The following is a 21,906-nucleotide window of genomic DNA, read 5'->3' as shown; positions in this document are numbered from 1 at the left end:
GGGTGCGTTCAAATGCACTAGGCTACAGTTTGGGGTTAGCATTGCCCCAGGGCTCTTCCAAAGCACTATGGAGCACCTTCTACAAGGACTCCCAGAGATTGTCCCTTATTTTGACGATGATCTCATTAGTGGCCAAAATGAGGCGCAGCTTGGAGATAGGGTTAGGCAAGTCCTAACCAGGTTTAGAGAAGCGGGACTGAAACTCAAAAAGTCCAAATGTACAATTGCGGTACCCTCTGTAGAATTTTTGGGCTACCGAATCGATGGCACGGGCATTCACCCCACAGAAAGCAAAGTAAGGGCCATCCAAAATGCGTCCATACCCAAATCGAAGCCCGAACTGCAGGCCTTCCTGGGCCTTCTAAACTTTTATACCATGTTTCTCAAAGACAAAGCCACCATCGCGGAGTCATTGCATAGACTGCTAGGAAAAAACGTTCCCTGGGTGTGGGGCAAATCTGAAGCGGCCGCGTTTAAGGCTGTAAAAAAACTTTTGTCTGAAGACAGCTTCCTTATACAATATAACTCTGAACTGCCACTTGTACTTGTTTGCAATGCGTCCCCTTTTGGTGTGGGCGCTGTGCTGAGCCATAGACTACTGAATGGGTTAGAGGCGCCATTGCTTATTACTCTCACACTCTGTCTAGTGCTGAACGAAATTACAGCCAGCTGGACAGGGAGGCCTTAGCGGCTGTAGCGGGGGTAAAAAAATTTCACGAATATTTGTTTGGCCGGAGTTTTGAACTTATCACAGACCATCAGCCATTGTTGGGACTCTTGGCTGGCGACAAACCGACCCCGGCTGCTCTCTCCCCCTGGATGACCAGATGGTCCATTTTCCTGGCTGCTTACTCGTACAGACTAATCCACCGACCGGGCCGGACTCTGGGCCATGCTGACACCCTCAGCCAATGCCCCTTGCCCGATCTATTGGAAAACCCGACTCCGGAAGCCCCTATATTATTGATCGATGTATCCCTGGGGCCCCTCTCGTCTGGCAAGGTGGCGAGGTTTCTGCCAAAGACTCTGTTTTACGTACTGTAATGGGCTGGGTCATGCGGGGTTGGCCAACTAAGGTGGACAGTGGGGATTTTCAATTGTTTTTCAACAAAAAGAACGAATTGTCAATGTTGGGGGGCTGTTTGCTGTGGGGCGACAGGGTGGTTATCCCCTCTCATTTAAGGCATCGGGTGCTGGAGTTGCTACACGAGGGACACCCTGGTATTGTTAGAATGAAAAGTTTGGCTCGGAGTTATGTGTGGTGACCACATCTTGACCAAGACGTCACTGAGTGGGTGGGGAAATCCAGGCCCTGCCAGGAGTCCCGCCCAGATCCCCCTGTAGCTCCCGTTAGAGAGTGGGAAAAGCCTAAGGGACCATGGGGGAGGATCCATATCGATTTTGCAGGCCCTTTCCACGGCCAGAATTTTCTCATAATTGTAGATGCTTTTTCTAAGTGGCTAGAAATAGCTTTGATGCCCTCAACCACTTCCGAGGCCGTAATTAAAGTCCTTAGGAAACTATTCACGACCCATGGGATGCCTGACACCCTGGTCTCTGATAATGGGCCCCAATTCACAGCAACTCAATTTGAAAGCTATCTGGCCGAGTTAGGCATACGACACGTATTATCTGCCCCTTTCCATCTGGCTTCGAATGGCCTTGCAGAGAGATTCGTACGAACGACCAAAGAAGCACTGTCCCGACTCGATGCGGGAGACTGGCAAACTAGGATTGATCAATTCTTAGCAATACAGCATGCAACCCCGTGCACTGCCGCAAGGCGCAGCCCAGCAGAGCTTTTGATGGGCCATAAATTCAGGTGTACCCTTGACCGCTTACACCCAAACTACTCCACAGATAATTTTAAGGGGGAAGAGGGAGGATTAAGACAATTCCAAATCGGAACCCCGGTATTCGCTAGGAATTATGCCAACGGCCCACTATGGCTCAGGGGAATTATTGTAGGGATCACCGGTCCGGAATCATACATAGTGGACATAGGGCAAGGTAAAATTTGGAGAAGGCACATAGATCAATTACGCAAACGACTGAATTGTGAAGCCTGTGAAAATTCCAATATTGTAAAACCTAACTTCCAAAGTTTCCCCGAAACAGCTATCTCAAGCCTGAGTAAACCGGAATACTTATCGGGTAAGCCTGAGTTCCAGCGCCACTCCTGCAAGTCGACACTCCCAGCCGGGGATGGCCACGTCTCTGGAGAAATCCAGGAGGTTCCATTGGCGGAGCCAGGAGAGACGGGAGGTCCCTCCGACCGGCTCAATGCCTCTCCAGCAACTGAACTGCGCAGGTCAACCAGAGTAAAGTCACGCCCTGGTCACCTGCGTGATTTTGTATGTAAATATGTAAATAGATAGGATAAGTGCCTTCTGGGAATGGAGGGGTGTTATGTATGTATCTATTTTGTGCGGGAAATTCAAATGCACAAATGCTTGTGATTGGTTAACGGGTATTTCAGAACTATATATAAGGAGGGCTGTTGCCTGTGGTTCTTTGCTGAAGTCTCACCCTGAATTAAAGAGCTGTTGTCACTAGCTTGCTTGTGCCTCTCGTTATTCCCACGCTACAACAGTGGGCATTCTTTCTGAACTGAATTCAAATGCTTAATTTAAACCACAGCCTGGTTTATGCTCAACTCAATGCCCTATTCCATAAAAGTAAGAAGCCTTTCTGCCTAAATTGAATGTAATACCTTTTGCAAGTTCCAGGGTTAGATTTAGTTGTGAAATCCAACATTTTTTTTTTCTGTAGTGGGACCAGCATTGTGGGAGAAACTGGATTGAACTGGATTAATGAAGAAATTTACTTTCTTCATTAAAATAGTTCTGGACGAGCTTCAAAACATTTTTCTACCTACATTTTCAGGATTTAGACTTTTTTTAAATACTTGATGGGTTTTTCAATTTTTATATATTTTTTAATTCATCCACGGGGAATGTGGGAAGATACAGTGTATAAATTTGTAGAATAAACAAACAATGGCTTGACACACAATCAGTGTGATGGAGATTGAATTCTATGAATGTCTTCATAGACATACAACTTGTTCAATAATTTATTGTAAAAAAAAGAAAAATGAAAAATGAAAAACCTTGCATGGAGGGCAAAATTTGCTCCGAAAAAATAAGTTTTCTTTCATCAGAAATAGCATGTGCTGAATGGGAAACAATGATCTGCACTAAACAAGCTAAAGTTTAAAGGCTCTTTTCCTATGTGCTGTTCAGCTCTAACTCAGCAGCCACACATTTTTTTTCAATTTCATGTACAGAAGTCATGAAGGTAAATCAGTTTCTGTAAAGCATTGGATTAGAAACTGAGACATTTGGTACTCTAGTCCCATTGCCAGTCACTCTCTCACAACCCTAAGAAGTAGACAATGACAAACCACTTTGAAAAAATCTTGCTAGGGGGCTTGTCCAAGCAGTTGCCATTGACTCAAAGGCACATAAACAAACTCCATCAAAGTTACTTACATGATGAATTAGGGCTAACCAGATTTAGGATACAATCCTATCTGTTAGTTTTATAAATAACTCAAGGTGGTAAACATCTTCCAACACACCTTCCTCCTCCCATTTTCCCCACAACAACAGCCCCATGAGATGAGTTGGACTGAGAGACAGTGACTGGCTCGTAGTTACCCAGCTGGTTTTCATGATAAGGCAGGACTTGAACTCATGGTCTCCAGCAGTGGCGAAATCAATTTTTTTTACTACTGGTTCTGTGGACGTGGCTTGGTGGGCGTAGTATTGCTTGGTGGGCATGGCTTGGGCATGGCAGGGGAAGGATACTGCAAAATCCCCGTTCCCTCCCCACTCTGGGGCCAGCCAGAGGTGGTATTTGCCGGTTCTCCAAACTACTCAAAATTTCCGCTACCGGTTCTCCGAACTGCTCAAAATTTCTGTTACCGGTTCTCCAAAACCTGCTGGATTTCACCCCTGGTCTCCAGTTTTCTAACCTGCTACCTTAACCATTACACTAAACTGGTTCTTACGTTGTGTCTTATATCAACCATTTTTTATGCTGAACTGGGGGACTACTTTGATCTTTGGCTTGCCTTAAAAAGGCAAGAATATGTTTCTTATTTCTTGTATTCTTGCAGTCACAAGAATCACAGAGAAAGGGGATTCAGATTAATAAATACTTGCAGCCTGAACAAACACACTCTGAGGTGACATCTGACAGTAACCTTATAACTTTATTAATGAACTGTAACGAGCATAGCAACAACTCCAGCGCTTGCCAGCTCCTTTTATACTGAGCTGTCATCGTCTTAACCAATCAGAACAGTTGGAGCAACCAGCCCTTCCACTAGGGGACGCACCTTCACTTTCTTAATATGTAACACTCCTTCCCCCTATAATTGCGCATGCATTGCCGTCAATCACAAACGTAGTCCCTTAAGTACGCCGGTCGACGCTGGACCTGCCCTGAACATCTAGGCTCCACCCCTTCAGCTAAGTCAGGCGGTGGGTTCGAGTACTCAGCACAACTTGGCTCCTCCCCTTGGGGTCTGGAATTTAAGGCCTCCTCTACTTCCTGCCTAATCCGGTCAGTGACAAGTAAGTGTTCCGTTCTTTCCTGGCCTGGGGTGGGTGTGTCAGCTGGAGTCAGGTCATCAGGGACCTCGGCAGTTGGAGCGGGAGAGCATACCCCTCGTTCCTCACTGCTAGATTGACCTGATACAATTCGCCGTGACCTCAATTGGTCCTTATGGCGCTTCCAAATCCTCCCCTGATCCACCTCTATGCGGTAGGAACAGGGTCCCAATATTCCTACGATTTTACCCGGCAGCCATAACAGCTTTCCTCCATAGTTTCTGGTGTAAACCAGGTCCCCCAATTGGAATGGTCGGTACCTACTGTGAGAATCTAATGGTTTGCTAGGGCAATATAGAGGGTGCAACCGGTCTAACTGTGTGCACAGTTTGCGGCCCATTAAAAGCTCAGCTGGGCTTTTATTTGTTAGTTGGCATGGCATGGTATGTTGCACCATTAAGTATTCCTCCACCCTTTCTAACCAACTCCCCAGTCCTATTTTTGTTAAAGCCTCTTTTGCTGAATGCACGGTGCGTTCAGCAAAACCATTGCTAGCTGGGTGGAATGGAGATATTAGACAGTGTCGGATCCCCCTGCTCGCCAGGAACTCCTGAAACACTGTGGAAGTAAATTGGGCCCCATTGTCCGACACTAACACGTCGGGCAGCCCATGGGTGACAAACAATTGGCGTAGAGACCTAATTATGGCATCCGAAGTGGTGGAACGCATGTGTACAACCTCTACCCACTTTCAAAATGCGTCCGCAACCACCAAGAACGACTGACCCTGCATAGGTCCAGCCAGATCCAAATGCAACCGTGACCAGGGGGCCCTCGGATCCTCCCACACCCGTGGCTGGTCCTTGACTGGCATTGCCATTTGCCCTTGACACTGCGAGCATGTAGAGACCCATTCTGTGATGTCCCTATCTAGGTGTGGCCACCACATGTAACACCTGCCCAAAGCCTTCATGCGCACCACCCCCAGGTGGCCCAGGTGTAACTTTTTTAATAATGAGTGCCTGAGGGGGGGAGGTATCACCACACGATGTCCCCACAACAAACAGCTGATCTGGGTGGACAACTCAAATTGTCTCGAAGCATAGGGCTGCATGTCCGTGGAGAAGGGATCGGGCGGCCAACCCCGGGCCATCCAATTGAGGACTGTGGATAGGGTTCGGTCTTTCGCTGCTAGTTGGGCGACATCCGCGGCGGTGACAGGCATCATGGAATCTTCTATCAGGAACACCGAAGAGGCAGGTACCGGGTCCGCAAGGAGAGCAGGAAGGGGACAGCGGCTCAGTGCGTCGGTGTGCACGATGTCTTTGCCCGGTCGATGAATCAACTTGTACGAGTAGGCGGCCAAGAACACGGAATAACGGGGCGACACTGACCCCAAATTGGAGGCATCGACAACGGAACGCCCCCCCCGGTGCGTAACGATGGTTTGCGCCTCTGTTGTTTCATTGTCCACCTTTAACTGCTAGTACGCCTGGGCCAGGTCTAGCTTGGCGAACACAGATCCCTGGCCCAGGGAATGTAGCAGGTGCTGCATTACCGGGACTGGGTAGGCATGGCCGAAGAGCGCCTTATTTAACATCGCTCGGTAGTCAGTACAAATTCGGATCAAGCCATCTGCTTTTATAGGTGTGAGAATCGGCGTCTCCCAATGGGCAAATTCTACCGGCTCGAGCATCCCCTGCGATATTAGTTTATCCAGTTCCGCATCTACCCTCGATTTCAGCACAAAAGGCACTCGGCGTGGTTTGAGCCGATGCGGGGGAAACTGTGGGTCCAGGCTAAACGATACAGGGGTGCCCTTATAGCAACCCAGTTTTCCATCGAAGACTGATGGAAACTCCTGGATTAGAGTGTCCAGGTCGGGTGACCGGATGGCATTCACCCCATGGATGGTGAGCCCCAATGCCTCGAACCATTTCAATCCAAGCAAGCTCAGTAACGGGGATTCTACCACCACCAATGGAAGGCAGCCTGCGAACCCCTTAAATTTAACTCTGAAATGTCCACAACCGATTATTGGAATAGGGGTACCCTGGTAGTCTTGTAAGTGCAGGTGACAGGGCATGAGGCGGCTTTTAGCTATACGAGGCACCAGTCACTTCAAACTACTCCACGAGACGATGGACGTCGCCGAGCCCATGTCCACCTCTATCAGGCAGGGCCGTCCTTCAGTTGAGACTGTTAAGCGTATTTTCTGACGGACAGGTAGATCGGCACCTGGATATACCATATTCACTCCCCCCATCTCTCGGCCCCACGAAAAACGGCCTCCCTGAGCACCCACTCTTCTCAACGCCGCCCGGCGATCACCTCGGGGGGGTGGGGGCAGCGCCGCTGGTTACGGCGATCTGCAAACTCTGGCGATATGGCCCCGGTGACCACAACGGCGACAAATCGCCTCATTAAAACGGCAAGCGGAACGTGGGTGTTTTCCCCCACAGCTCTTGCAGTCCCCTTGCGTCAACTTGGCTTGCCTGCTCGGCTGCTGCGTTTCTTTAATCCGGTCGACGTCCCCCTCTAGATCCGCTTCCCCGTCATCGCTCCACTCATCAGCGTTATAATGAATGGCCTCACATTTTTGTTTATTTGACTGTTGGCCCCGGGGAAGGTCGGCGAGGGAGAGAGTGGCTAGCTCAGCGGCACACGCTTCATCAAGGGCCTCTTGGAATGTCAGCTCGGGTTTAGCAATCAGGCGCCGTTTAAGATTCTCGTCCCTCACGCCGCTGACCAGCCTATCTAATAAATAGTCATCTAAGTCCACAAATTGGCAATGTCTCGCTGCTTTTCTCAGGGCCACCACATACTGACTAATGGACTCCCCCCCAGCCTGATCCTGATGATAAAAATGCTGCCTTCTCGCAATCCGGGATGGTGCCGGGGCATAATGTTTTTTTAATTTAAGCATGAAGTCCTCCCAGGTACCAGCGTGAATGGACTGAGGGGCCATTAAAGTCATAGCCGTCTCGAACATTTCAGGCCCGCAGAAGCTTAAAAAATACGCACGCTTCCGTTCACTAAACAAGTCCCGATAATCATTGGCTATGAGGAAGCATTCAAACCTGGCTACATATGCCTCCCATGACTCCGTCTTAAGGTTGAACGGGGCAAAATTCTGTGAAGCAGCCATTCTCTCCTCAGATCTCCGCGTTATCGTCATGAGAGGACTTTCTCTGTTTTCAGGCTGACTCTCAGACTGCCCAGAACATGCTTCTTGTTATTCACGGATGGCCGCCAATACACATCCCATCCTCGTCGCCACTAATAAATACTTGCAGCCTGAACAAACACACTCTGAGGCGACATCTGACAGCAACCTTATAACTTTATTAACGAACTGTAACGAGCATAGCAACAACAACTCCCGTGCTTGCCAGCTCCTTTTATACTGAGCTGTCATCGTCTTAACCAATCAGAACAGTTGGAGCAACCAGCCCTTCCACTAGGGGACGCACCTTCACTTTCTTAATATGTAACACAGATGATCATTGGACAACTTGTCAACAGATTATTATTTGGGACTGAGTGGTAGAACTGGAAAAAAAACCATCTTTATTTTTGATTTATTTAATTTATTCATTTCTTGCATTTCTAATACTTCCATTTTCATCAAAGAGAGTCTCTGGGCAGTGAACAGTAAAATCAAATATGTTTCAATGTAGCTATTGAGTTTCTATGTAATACTACAAATTAATAAAAACAAAGATAAACTGTAACACTTTATATGTTTATTTTAAAAGTGTGATTTATTTTTTTTTAAAAAAAGACTTTTGATTATCATGGGAACTAAGCCATGGTCCCTGATGCTCAGCCCTCAAAAAACTGAAGCACTGAGATCTTTTGTTCAGAATGCCTCTTGTCACAACTCTCCAAGCTGGCTTCTGATCAAATCTGTTTGCTGCAGAACTGAAGACTACGTTTGCCTGTTATAAAGACGCTCAGTTCATTTCTCACGGCATATCAGAGCAACCATCTTGATCCTCCTTCCTGTGGAGAGTTTTCAGTCCCTTGCCTAGTAAAGCACGTCAGATGAAGGGCCATAAAGCACTGAGTGAAACTAGGTTTATGCCAATCTGAAATAAAGGGGTTTTTTTCCTGCTTCTGTACAACAGATATGTGTTTTATTCTTATAACGCACATCTCCCTCTGGTGGTTGGAGGTCCTAAAGAACAGGACCGGAAGTGATTTGTTATGCTGCGGCAGTTGAAAATTCAAATTTAAGGATTTCTCTGATTAGTCTGAATGAAGGGAAGTCTGATCATAGGTTGCCCTCCAATATTATCAGTTGATATTGCCAATAAGATTGCAATTGCTTTCTTTCAATAAACAACTCTAAATAATTCTTTTTTTAAAAAAGGTAATTAATATTGTTTAATAGTCAACATTTTCTTTATCATCTGCATGGAGGCTCCAAGTTCTAATCCATTCTTGGTATTTCATATTAGCAATTATTATTATACTTTCTCTTTTTCCAAGGAGTTCAGTCAGCAAGTAATTTCTGCACAAAAACTGTGGGAGGAGATAAGATGACAAGCATATGCATGCTTTCTATTTTTCATCCTATCTATCTCATTGCCTATTTCTACCTACACTTTCGGGACATCCTAGGTTGCCTTCAGTGACTTCAGCTTCTGCAACCTAACACTGATCTAAACTTCAATTAATTCTCTGATATTTGCAGCCAGAGTTCAGGGCTATCAGGTTGAGGCAGGAAGTAAAAAAAAAGCAAAATATATTTCCACATGTGTAAAAAAAAAGAGCAAATTTTCTAATTGCACAGTTGCAGCCACCATCTTTACTTCATTGACCTATTCTAGAAGCTTCTACCTGGTTTGTAGTTCGGATAGAAGAGAATATCTGTAGCTCAGGGTTGAACTGTAGGGTCCTTGGTGCTTTTTAAACTTGATGGTTCTCTTGCAGACATTTCATTATCAAACTAGGTAACCATCAGTGCTAGTAGGAAGTGGAGTTTATTCTTATTTTTATATACTAGTGGTTTGCCCTGACAGTGTTGGTGGAAGTGGTTTTGGTGGTTCCTTGATTAAGCTATTGTTTATTTCTTGATTATTGGTCTAGTGTTAAATGTTGATGTTACTTTCTGCTTATATGAGTGTTGATTGCTGCTGGTGGGAAATGTTCTGGTGTTTTGATTTCTGTTTTGACTTTTTTGACTGGTATGTAGATGTTATTTATCCCTATGTGCCCGTTGAGGTCTGATTTGTCTGAGTAGCAAACTTTGAGGAATTCCCTGATGTTTTTAGACTTGAATTGATCTAGGATGCTCACAGTTTCCAAACTGAAACTATGGTTGACTATGTGTTGTGAAATTAAGGAGCTTTTGCCATGTTTTCTGACTGCTGGTTAGTATTCATGGATGTACTCTGCTAGTCTTCTGTTTGTTTGTCCTATATACAGTGTATATTATAGATGACACCTGTTCTTCTGGGGCTCTGAGTCTTTTGGTTTACATAGGATGTTTTGCAGGGCTTTAGTTGGTTTTTGTGCTGTGGTGATACCATGGGATTGTAATAGTTTGGTAGTGATTTCTGAGATGTTTTTGATATATTGCAGTATTATCCTTTTCACAGCTTGTATTGGTTGTGCTATGATAGGTTGAGCATTTAGGCACTTGTTCGATAAATTTCCACAGGTATCCATTTTGTTGGAAGACATTGTATAAAAATGATCTGTTTCCTTTTTCTGATATTCAGGGTTGTTGCAGTGTGTTTGTGCTTGTCTAAATAGTGTTTTACACAGCTTCTCTTGTGGGAAGTTGAGTAGATATTTTGGTAGTGGAGCACTTAGTTGGTGTGAGTAATTTTAAAATTGACTTTTCTAATCTGCCATCACTGCCTCTGGTGATAAGGATATCCATAAAGATAGCGTGATGTTGTTTTCTTCTTCCTTTGTGAATTTTATTCCTTTGAAGATGTTGATAATGTTGTGTGTTTTCTCTAGTTGGTCCTTTTTTTAAAAAAAATATGACAATGGTGTGCACAGTTACTCATGCCCTCGTCACCTCTCTCCTTGACTACTGCAATGCTCTCTACATGGGGCTCCCCTTGAAGAGCACCCGGAGGCTCCAGCTGGTCCAGAATGCAGCAGCGCGGGTAGTGATGGGAGCAACATGGCGCTCCCATGTAACACCGCTCCTGCGTGAGCTGCACTGGCTCCCGGTGGTCTTCCGGGTGCGCTTCAAGGTGTTGGTTATCACCTTTAAAGCGCTCCATGACATAGGGCCTAGCTATCTGCGAGACCGCCTGCTGCTACCGACGACCTCCCATCGACCCGTGCGCTCCCACAGAGAGGGCCTCCTCAGGGTGCCATCAGCCAAACAATGTAGGCTGGTGACCCCCAGGGGGAGGGCCTTCTCAGTGGGGGCTCCCACCCTCTGGAATCAGTTGCCCCCGGAGATAAGGAGAATCCATGACCTCAATGCCTTCCGTCGTTCCCTTAAAACCCATCTTTTCCAGGAAGCCGGGTTGGCTTAAGAAATTTTTAAATTCTTTTAATCAGTCTGTGATTTCTTAACTTTCGGGCCAAAATTTATATATATTTTTAAATGTTTTTTAATATTTGTATTCTATGTTTTTTATCTTGGCTGTACACCGCCCTGAGTCCTCAGGGAGAAGGGCGGTATATAAATTGGAAATTAAATTAAATTAAATTAAATGTACATACTGGATCCATACTTGGAGTTGTATGTATGGGAGTTTGTAATTGTTTGCAGTAAATTGGTGGAACATGTATTTTATGGGTTTTAATCCCAGACAAGTGTCAGTATTTCAAAGTAGACCAGAGTATGAAATCAAAATCTTGTAGGCCAAAACTACTTTTTGCAAGCTTAGAGTACATGATGTTATTACTTTGAATGCACTTCCCCCTCCCCACTTTATCTCTGTGACAACTAGGGAAAATGTTATCTGAGATGCTTTCTCAGAATACATTCCTATCTGTCTCAGCTCTTTTTTATCTGAATGTAGTCACAGGCTCATTCTCCTATTCCTCAAGGCAAGTCCCTCTTCACTTTACACCAAATTATTGTTTGCATGAAATGCTAAGCCACTAAATGAGTGGCATACCACTATTTTTGTCCTGCGCCACCTCACGCATAGCATTTTTCATTAAGCTTGTAGCTTGCCATATTTCTAGGTCTGGGCTGCAACATTTCAGATCACACTCGATATCTTGGTTGTGTATTAGTAACCTGGTGTTTTCCAGCCCATATCCAGATTTCTGGCTTAAATCCGAAATGGTTGCCATTTGGAGGTTTCTTTAGTTTTATTAACAATAGGTGTTCCCACAAGTACATTTATCATTTTAGGCAGGATTCCTTGTACTTCCAGGTTTTGAGAATACCTTATATTTATGTTTTTAGATAATTTAGAGCCACAGATTTTGCAGCAGTGACTTTGGATGCATTGAAAAATTTAAAACAATGATAATTGTATAAATTTATGACATCAAGTTAAACAGTAACTTCCAAAACAAAAAGACATCACCAACAAAACTCACCTAACTGCCTAATTTCAAAGCCTAGGTTTTCAGGGCTTTACTCATATCTCTGGCTGGATGATGTTCTATAAGGCGGATGCAGTCATAGAGATGGCACAACTCCAGGGTCTTACAAGATAGAATTGTTTAATGAAGGGGACTGGAACATGCCAACTGTGCTGGACTGCTTTGGTGGGCAGAAACAATGGGGAAGAGGCACTCTCACAAGTATACAAGATTTCATTGTGCATTTCTTAAATATGCCAATTAGCAGAGTATGCTAAATTAAAAAGTACGTATTTTATGTTGTTAATCAAATAAGTCCTGGTTCAATGGGAAAGCAAGCACTACATCTATTAATATTTCCCCATATTTTTATTTTAATTTATGGGGGGGCATGGTGGCTCAGTGGGTGCTGGGCTTCTCAGCTGGAAAACTGGCAGCCCAGGTTTGGAACCCGAGCTCCACACAAAGGGGTGAGCCCATCCTCACTCCAACTTCTGCTAATCTAGCAGTTTGAAAGCATACAAATCCAAATAAATAGGTACCACTTTGGTGGGAAGATAACAGCACTCCCTGAGGTCATGCTGGCCACATAACCACAAAATGTCTTTGGCCAGTGCTGGCTGAATGGCCTTGAAATGGAGATAAGCACCATTCCCTATAATCAGCAAGGACTAGTGGAGGAAAATCAGTTGGAACTCCTTTGCCTTTTTTTATATTTTAATTTATCTTGGGGAAAAAGATAACTTCAGATTCTTTTCGCTGTAATTTCAGTTGATACTATATCACAGATAAGAATGTAGATTTAGGTGATTAAATGCTCTTGTATATAAATATTATTACTAGTACTCTTCCTCCTCCTCCTCCCATTAATAGCAATAACTGCTTATAAAGTATCAGGACTGGCTGTAATTCCTAAGATTTAGGTTCTGTGTGGTGCAATTTCTCATTCTCTTCTATCTTTGTTTTGGTGGACTGTAAAATTTCACTTAGCATAGAAATAGAAATGAGGCTTTTATCTCACCGATCTGTTAGAGGAACATTAACCAATTTCCACTGAGAAGACCTTGAAGGGACCACTAAATTACAGAATTATACTTTTTCCAAGTATTATTCATAGGTGAAGAACTGTGAGTTTGAATGCAAATACTGTGAACAGCTTATTTGTTGTTATTTTAAAAAAATAGATTTATTGCTTCTGGTATTGCTCAAAACAAGAAAATCATTGCAATTATATTGGCTTAATCATGCCTAAATCAAAATAAGGTCACAAAATAAATGCAGCACGTTATCCCAAGATCTTGTTTCTTGCTGCCCTTGTTAAAAAATATCTGACACAGCAGAGATAGCAAAGCAAATGGAACATCAAATATAATTTTTAATAAGTTATAAAAGCCCATTCTCACTAAATTAGTATATACCTTTAGTTATAAAGGAAATCCCACTGCAGAAAAGGGGATCCTATCTCTATAACATGTTAATAACTGACAGACAATGGAGTGTGAATAAATTGTAGGATTTTGGCTATGGTGAAAGCCATATTTGGTCATGGAAATTTATAGGGTGACTTTTGGTCAGCCTCTATTTTTCAGCCCACCTTGCCCTACATCACAAGATTGTTGCTGTGCTGAGATACTGGAAAGGGAGTATTATGCACATCACTTTGAACTCTTGGAAGAATCTAATGAATAAGAATTTAAAAACCTGATATACCAGATATCTATAGATATAATTTGCTATTTTAACACACTGGGTTTAATTGTTGAATTTGTATCTGTTGCACTGCTAATAAAGACAAAGCAGTTCATCTAGATCCCTATATGCATAAATAGCAATGCAAATGATACTATAGGATTAATGTAGAATAAGAATCCCTGTAATTTGTTATTGACAATTATTATAAAATGGCTTTCAGGATACAGTAACTTTCTACTAATTCAAACTGAAATTATTGTGTTGAATTCTATCAAGGGAGAGAGTCTGAACCAGAAGTGGCATTCAGCCAGTTCGCACGAACCATTGGTAGAAATTTGGCCAAGGTCACCGAACTGGTAGCTATGGCCAGCTGGTCACACCCCTGAACTGATCCCCCGGTCGCTGCTCGTTCGCCCCACCCACTATTTTTGTTGCCACCATGTTCTTTGCGCACAGACATCCCATTGCCTTGCAAGTCCAATGGGATACGCATATGCGAAGAACATGGTGACAGCAGCAGCTTTTTCCGTGACGTCCGGTATTTTTCGGCAGCTGGGAGGCTTCTTTGCCAGTGGCTTTCCAGCAGCGGTGGCTGGCTGGGGGCCACCAAAAACTCCGGTCAGCTTGCCTTCTGGACTCTGGACCAGCCGCCACGGAAGGTAAGCAGCCCGAGCAAAGAAGCGGTGGTGGGAGAGGAAGCGGGGCTAGGGCCGGAGCCACTAAAGGAGGGGAAATGGGGGCGACTGGCGAAGGAAGGGTGGGAGTAGATGGGTGGAAATTCCAAAAGTTTTCCTACCTTTTCCTATGGGTGTGACTAGGTGGGGGGAGTCATGTGACTGCGTGGGCGTGAGTGACATCAAGTTGGTCATGCCCACTCAGTCACATGCCCTCCACCTAGCCACACCCACCGAACCGGTAGGGAAAATTTTTGAAACCCACCATTGATCTGAACTCATGGCTCCAAGGCTAAATATATTTTTTGGTTTGGTTTTCTTTCTCTTTAATAAAAGGACCTAAAAACGTCATGGATCAGAATACCAGGTTTTTTCCCCATTTTAACAGAAATCACTTACAAACTGAGAAGTTCACATGAAGGACACAATAACACTGGTCATCTCATTAATTTATGCTGGCATAATATCTTTAAAGAAGGAAATTTCATTTGGCTGTCATGACTAATACACACTGATCTAGTCACTTTTTATTCTGTATACCAAATCCTTTATTTAAAGCCATATAAGCTAATGAGCATCTTTATACTTTGCGGCAATAAATTCCATAAATTGTTTATGCATTGCAAGAGGAAATATTACCATTTGTTTTTTCTTCAGTCTTTATCCTAATCAAATTAATGTTAAGAAGTGGATGGTTAGATATTCATCCTGGATAATATAAAATAATAAAGAGAAAGTATCTTAGTCATGCACAGAAAGTTTTCACTCATAATGCAACACAATAGTAGTCTATGCATGCTTGACATTAGAAGGCAGGCATTGACAAGTTGAAGGACTCCAGATATTGTTGAGTTTAGCACCTTTATTATTTTTTAGGAAATAACAAATAATAATATTGCTGAAATGACTATTACCAATATTGAATTCATACCATCATGAGAAACATTTTCAAAAATTCTAAGGAGGAAATGGAACCTGCTGCATTTATATAGATCCTGCATTAATATAGATCCTACATTCATCACTATTGCTACAATCATGTGGGGAAAAAAATCCATAAGACAACAAACTTTCAGTGGGCAACATGTGACATTACTGAGAAGAAAAAACGTGGATTGCCGAAGACCATTTTAAAAGTGTTTCGGCAAGCGAAAGTTAATGAGGACTCAAAGCTTGATTCAGAACAACACCCAATATAGAAATTTAAAATGAGAGAGGAAGAAAGTTCTATATTGCTATATATAAGTACTGTTAGATTGACGCATGTGAAATATCAAGGTGTGCAAAAAGTAAAGCCTATTTTGCAATAACAGTCTGTAAATTAAGCCTGTTTGTAGACATTAGCTTAGAATGGCTTCTTGGATGCAGGAATACTTGAATACTTTGGAATGGTTAATAAGCAAGAAGGGGAAAGAAGGACTGATTGATGAGATTTATACATTTTTTCTTTTCTTAAGGACTAGTAATTGGTATTTAATTGGAAGCTAAGAATCTCTGAATGTTAATATGCACCAAGGTAGTTGCCTTTGCTGCTCTTTCAAATATACAGCTCTAATTATTATAATCTGGGATATACTAATTTTTTGTCAAGTGGCACATTTCCCAGGTAGGGACAGATTAAGGAAAAAAACACTAGCATTTGTTAAAACTTAACTACAAGAACAAGCAAGCAACAGAAGTAACCAAGGCAGAACTGTATTTTTGGATGATGCCTTCATCATTTGGACAACGGCTTCATCATATTAGCATACTTCAAGTTTCAGTGGGAAAGGGAGTAGGATGAATTCACAAAAAATGAAATCCATTTTCAAAGAAAAAGATGACTAGCTTTGCAGGGAAGCCAATTTTTCAAATATGTCATCCCCACTTGACAAGCTGAGATGGATTTCATTCATCTATCAGCATTTCACATCAAATGAGCATTCTTGATTATTGAAACCTGATGCCACTTCCATTCCTGGTTTCCACCATGAGGTTAGGCTTGTTGCTTCTTTCCATTGCGAATATGGCACCCTTGTCGTGTTTCTCCTGTGTCTCATTTTCATGCTCCAGCTTTTTTCTATTCTATAATTCCAGTGGTTAAAGAAAGATCTTACTGCCTTTTCTTCTTAGCTTCAGTCCACTCCAGCATTCTGAAGCATTCACTCTGATGGTCCATCAGAGAACAGTGATGAATTTTCAGCATTTCTTTCAAAACACATCACAGATATTCATTGGTGTACATGGTCTGGCAATGTGAGTAATAAAAATGCTTCTTATCTTGGTATAAAAGTAGATGGGTTCCTCTATGACCGATAAAGCTTCACACACACAAACACACAAATACAGAAGAGAAGCATCTGGGTTATAGCTGCATTAAAAATAGAGTCCACTGTTAACATGTATCATCTCTTCAACAATTCTTGTATATCTTGGTACTTTTTTCCCCTTCTGGGAAAGTACGTCTGTTTCCTAAATCCTAAGAAAGAAATGTTAAAATTCACTATAGAACTATAATTGACTGGGGGAAAATATGTTTCTTAAATCCTATAGGATCCATGTGTTGACAATCATATATATTTACACCACCAGAATGTTTGGCCATGTGCAATTAATGTATACATATATATATATACTCTGATTCATATAGCTTTATGGATATCTTCCTCCAGATTCTGATATCCAATGTTTTTTGGGGGAAAAAATTTGGTTCCTCATTTGCCTAGTGGCAGCAGCAGCTGGGTGCTCAAACAGGCATCTGGACTTCATCATAGACATCTTGGCCTTCTGTCTCATCAAAAGTCACCTCAGCATCATCAGCATCCAACTGGAAGGTAATGAGAGAAGTACATTTAGAAGCTAAGTGTGGCTAAAAAAACAGAGTGCTGTACATAAACCTTGAAAATCTTGATTTTTTCCCCCCATTTGCCAAGGATTAATTAGTTTCAAATAGTCATTACATATGAAGCCAGGTTATATAGAATCAGATAATTAATAAGCTTCTTCATAATAATAAGTTAGTTAGTACTATTTACTTCATTGGTGTGCAATCTTTTACACTACATTTGTTAAGAGCTGTTTTCTTCAAGCCTTGGAAATGCTTTCAGTGGCTCTCCAAAAGTTACCAATAAAGTCCAATATTTAAGAAAACACTGAAAAATGAAATGAAAAATATTTCCCAGTCACATTTACCCACCCCAACAGAGCATGGAGGCAGGGAATGTTATGGATCCCCCCTCCTAAGAAGGTCCAGCATCTAGCATGACCAAGCAGAAGGGACTTCTCCATGATGGCTTCTATCCTATGAAACATCATCCCTGCAAAGATAAAATTGCCCCCCACCTTGGTACTCTTTCACAAAATCTCAAAGATGTGGCTTTGGCAACGGGCATGGGGACCTCTGGAGCCCATCAAATGACTCGTATGATTGTTGTTGATGGAGAGTGGGAAGTTATTGCTTTTTTATTGTTTTTGTATTGAGCTTTTATCCTTGTAAGCCACTTGGAGTCACAGAGAGTGAATTGGGCGGCCATATATATTTTCTTAAATAAATAAATAAATAAACGTTGTTATTTCACCAATTCATATATATTCAACTCTCCTATATGCTTCCTTATTCTTATGTCATGGTGCATCCTCATTATTAGCGATGAACTGAAGTGCACAGAAATTCATAAATAATTTCCTTCTTGCGCTAAATAACCGCAAACCAAAATAATGCAAATTCTTTGTGTTCTCTCAGATACATCAATTTTGGATCCAGATACAAAAGGAGCTTTGGGCCAGGGATGATATGTTCCCGGTTTGGACCGGTAGCGATGGCGGCAGGTGGTTTGGAGAACCGGTAGCAAAAATCCCTGGGGCCCCCCCATGCCCAGCTGAGCTGTGCGATCATCAGAGGCTGGTTTTTTTTTAACTTTTAAAAGCATTTTTTCTACAACCTCTTCGGCCGAAAAAATGCTTTTAAAAGTAAAAAAAAAAACAACCTCTGATGATCGTGCGCTCAGCTGGGATCGTCAGAGACTTTTAAAAGCATTTTTTTCTGCAACATCTTAAGGTTGTAGAAAAAATGCTTTTAAAAATAAAAAAAAAACATTACCCCCCCAAGCCAAACCCACAGAACCTGTAGTAACAAATTTTACATTTCACCACTGCTTTGGGCCCAATCTAATTCTGAGCTGCCAGATATGGACATGAGTATGTTTCCTCAATCATGCTATTCCATCATGACTAACAAAAGCAGTAAGTGCTTTACATGCACTATGTAGTAGTTTGGGGAAAAACTAAGGGCGTAATCTTATAGTCAATTTTGCTAGACATTAAAATTCAATAAAATTCAAAGGAGACACATCCAGTGACAGAAAATGCTAATGGAACACCCAAGCTGATGAACATGCTGCTAGTAGACTTGAATATAGGTTCACATTATACATGAAAAATTTTCATCAAGTTCAGTAGGAGAGAAAAGCGTCTGAAAAGACCTCTGCTTCTACTATGCCTCATAGAAAAAAGATTCATTCATCTTGCATTATATCCACACAGAAAGACAGGCTGTTCTTGACTTTCTTATTCATACACATCTATAAGCATCCAAGGTGAGAGGTTGTACGGGCCCAACACATAAATCAATTGGTCTTGTACTTCAACACTCTTTCTCAGAGATTAAAAAAATGATTCCACCTGGGCATCAGCAGTGACCAAGATGGATGTGGCTAGACCTCATGAGATTGTCCTCTATCTGGTATGCTTTTATAAGTTATTGTTATTAATGCCATGAAAATTATTGGTGTCATGAAACATTCTGGGATGACTGTCCATCTCAGTTGCTAATAAAAAAAAAGCTTTGATTATATCATAAATGTGGCCAATTCCCCGTTAAAGCTCTTCACATTGATGGCTGTGACTGCATTTCATGGAAAGAAATTGCAAACTTTAAATAAGAACTGAATGTAGATATTTTACTCTTGAGCCCACCATCAACTGCCACCATCAATTTGGGTTGCCCTGCATTTCAGAAGTTTTGAGGAAAAAATCTGGGATATATTGCTATATGAAATGTAGGTGCGCACCAGGGGTGGGTTCTACTTACCTTTACTACCGGTTTGCAACGGGGCCACACGCATGCACTTGCTTCGCTTGCACACGTGCACGCTCTTCTGCGCAAGTACAGAAGCATTTTGATGACGTTGGGGTCGGTGGATGGAGCCTCCCGCCGGTTTTACTACCAGTTCTATAGAACCAGTGCGAACTGGGGCAACCCACCACTGGTGCACATAGTATTCTTTTCTGGATGTGGGTAAGACTTCTTTTAAGAAAGATAATCATTATTGACCTGCAGGTTATGTGACTCAGAGCTGCACTGGTAGGCACATGACTTTTAAATAAAGAAATACTTAAATACACACATAAGTTTCCCATCAGAAGCTCCCATTGATGTGGGAGAAGAGAGAACACCACAGTACTTACACACTTGAGCTCAATGTCTGTGAAAATGACAGGGAGCAGGAAGCGTCGAAGAGGGACAGTCAGAATGAGTATAAAAGGCAAGGCAAGGGAGGCTGGGCTGGATTTCACTCCCCACAGCAATCCTAGACAGAGAATCTGGGTGAAGGTGAAGATGTGCATACGCCAGCTCTTGACCTTTGGGATAAAAAGAAAACAGGAATAGTTGGCAACATTAGCAGCTCTTTCCTTCAACCATTGGCCAGAGTCAATACTGGCAATGGCATTTAATTTATATGTAAGTGAGTACATGTGTATGAATGACACACCATGCAAAAATGTAATATTTGTTTTTTTTTCTTGTTGCAATTTGTAAGTCCAGCCATTGAGATTTGTTAACCATAGTACATGGCACACAATTATGTGAAAATTCATGTTTATGTTTTAAGCATTTTTATATTCTTAGAACTGTAAACCACCCAGAGACACTGGCTTAAATGGATGGTTACAGAAATGGAATAACTAAATAAAACTCAGCCATCGAAATTTCAACTGCAAAGATAGCACAAATTATGGCTTAATCTGGTATGTGAATTTAGCCATTATGAGCTATGACTTAATGTAGGTTTGAACTTTATTGTGGTTTATTCAACAGGCTAGGCTTAAAATCAGGCATACCTCTCTATGAATCATGATCAAATCACTGACAGCATTAATCTGTCAAACTCTGGCCCTCATAGAACTCCAAGATCTCATGCAGAGGCCTTTCCCAGGCCTGTTATTGTAAATTAGATTGTGGCTTTTCCATATGCAAAGCACAGGCTTTATCACTCAGTTATCAACTTTCCTGGTCATATTTTGTGTGATCTTACAAGCATTCTGAGCCATAAATTAGCCAGCCATTTTTTAGCCCATTAGCCCAATAGCTTGTTTTGTAAATTCAACTTTTGTAGTTAATCTGGAAGAGTCAGATTCATAGAATGGCTCGAGTGATATACAATGCATCTGATGTAGCTCTGCAGCTCACAAAAACCCCTATGGTTTTTAATAATAATTGTTAGTCAGAAAAGGATTCCTGATCATTTTGCTACTATTGACTAACACACTTTCCTCTTAAAATGCCTTTGTGGTTAATTTATGATTCAGTGGCTGTATTTCTATAACACATTTGTCCTATGATCAACTTAAAAATTCTGGCAGTGGTTTAACTTAAAAAATCTGGTTCCATAATACTCCAATCATAGCCCTCTAAATTGGAAGACAGATATGCTCAAGCTTTGATAAAAGAATCTGTGATATTTCTAATCAAGCTTTCATGCAGTGTTGTAAATTGCCTAGAATCATTTAGGTGAGATGCGTGGTATGGAAATGTAATAAACAAACAAATAAATAATAAATACTTCAATGAAGTAGGTAAACAAAGCTCAGAAAGAAGTATATATTTCCATTACTTCTTTGGCTTGTCTATAGACACTTCCACATGGCACTGGTCCACTCTTCCAACCCCTCCCATGATTTGAACCTGGCTATATAATCATTTTTATGCTTGCCAAACATTGAGAACAAGAAAGAAATTTCAACTTCTAGCCATCCAGTAGCAGAGGCCAAAAATTTTTTATTGCTGCTTTGCACCCTGAGCTACAGCTGTTCCTGGAACAATCAAAATTTATACCGCATAAAAGTGTAGGAGTGAATAAATTGCTTCTCTCATTTCAGGTTTTCTAGCTATTTACAAATGCCTCCCTGAACGTAGCTTGTCTCTGTCTCTGTCTCTCCCTGTCTCTCTCTCTCTCTGTCTCTCCCTGTCTCTTTCTCTCTATCTCTCTCTCTGTGTGTCTCTCCCTGTCTCTCTCTTTCTCTGTGTCTCTCCCTCTCTCTCTCTCTCTCTCTCTTTCTCTGTCTCTGTCTCTCCGTCTCTCTCTCTTTCTCTTTCTCTGCCTCTCTCTCTCTTTCTCTGTCTCTCTGTCTGTCTCATCTACCTATCATTCATCTATCTATCTATCTATCTATCTATCTATCTATCTATCTATCTATCTATCATT

General features: G+C 42.1%; 1 protein-coding gene across 3 annotated transcripts in view; it reads right to left on the bottom strand.

Moving 5' to 3' along the window:
* Positions 1 to 15,287: 15,287 nt before the first annotated feature.
* Positions 15,288 to 21,906, bottom strand: part of SLC4A1 (solute carrier family 4 member 1 (Diego blood group)) — a 61,925-nt gene continuing 55,306 nt past the window's right edge. For all 3 annotated transcript variants that reach the window (XM_034415920.3, XM_087893990.1, XM_034415919.3), the window contains 2 exons: positions 19,889 to 20,062; positions 15,288 to 17,249 (listed from right to left, as the gene is read on the bottom strand). In XM_034415920.3, coding sequence (XP_034271811.2) covers positions 17,169 to 17,249; positions 19,889 to 20,062 — 255 coding nt within the window. In that variant the 3' untranslated portion in view covers positions 15,288 to 17,168. The remainder of the gene's footprint in view (positions 17,250 to 19,888; positions 20,063 to 21,906) is intronic.

Source organism: Pantherophis guttatus, chromosome 4 (genome assembly GCF_059756535.1).
Source record: "Pantherophis guttatus breed Tessera chromosome 4, ASM5975653v1, whole genome shotgun sequence".
NCBI classification, from domain to species: Eukaryota; Metazoa; Chordata; class Lepidosauria; order Squamata; family Colubridae; genus Pantherophis; species Pantherophis guttatus.
The sequence above is the reverse complement of the archived record's forward strand: the minus strand, read 5'-3'. Positions and strand labels throughout refer to the sequence as shown.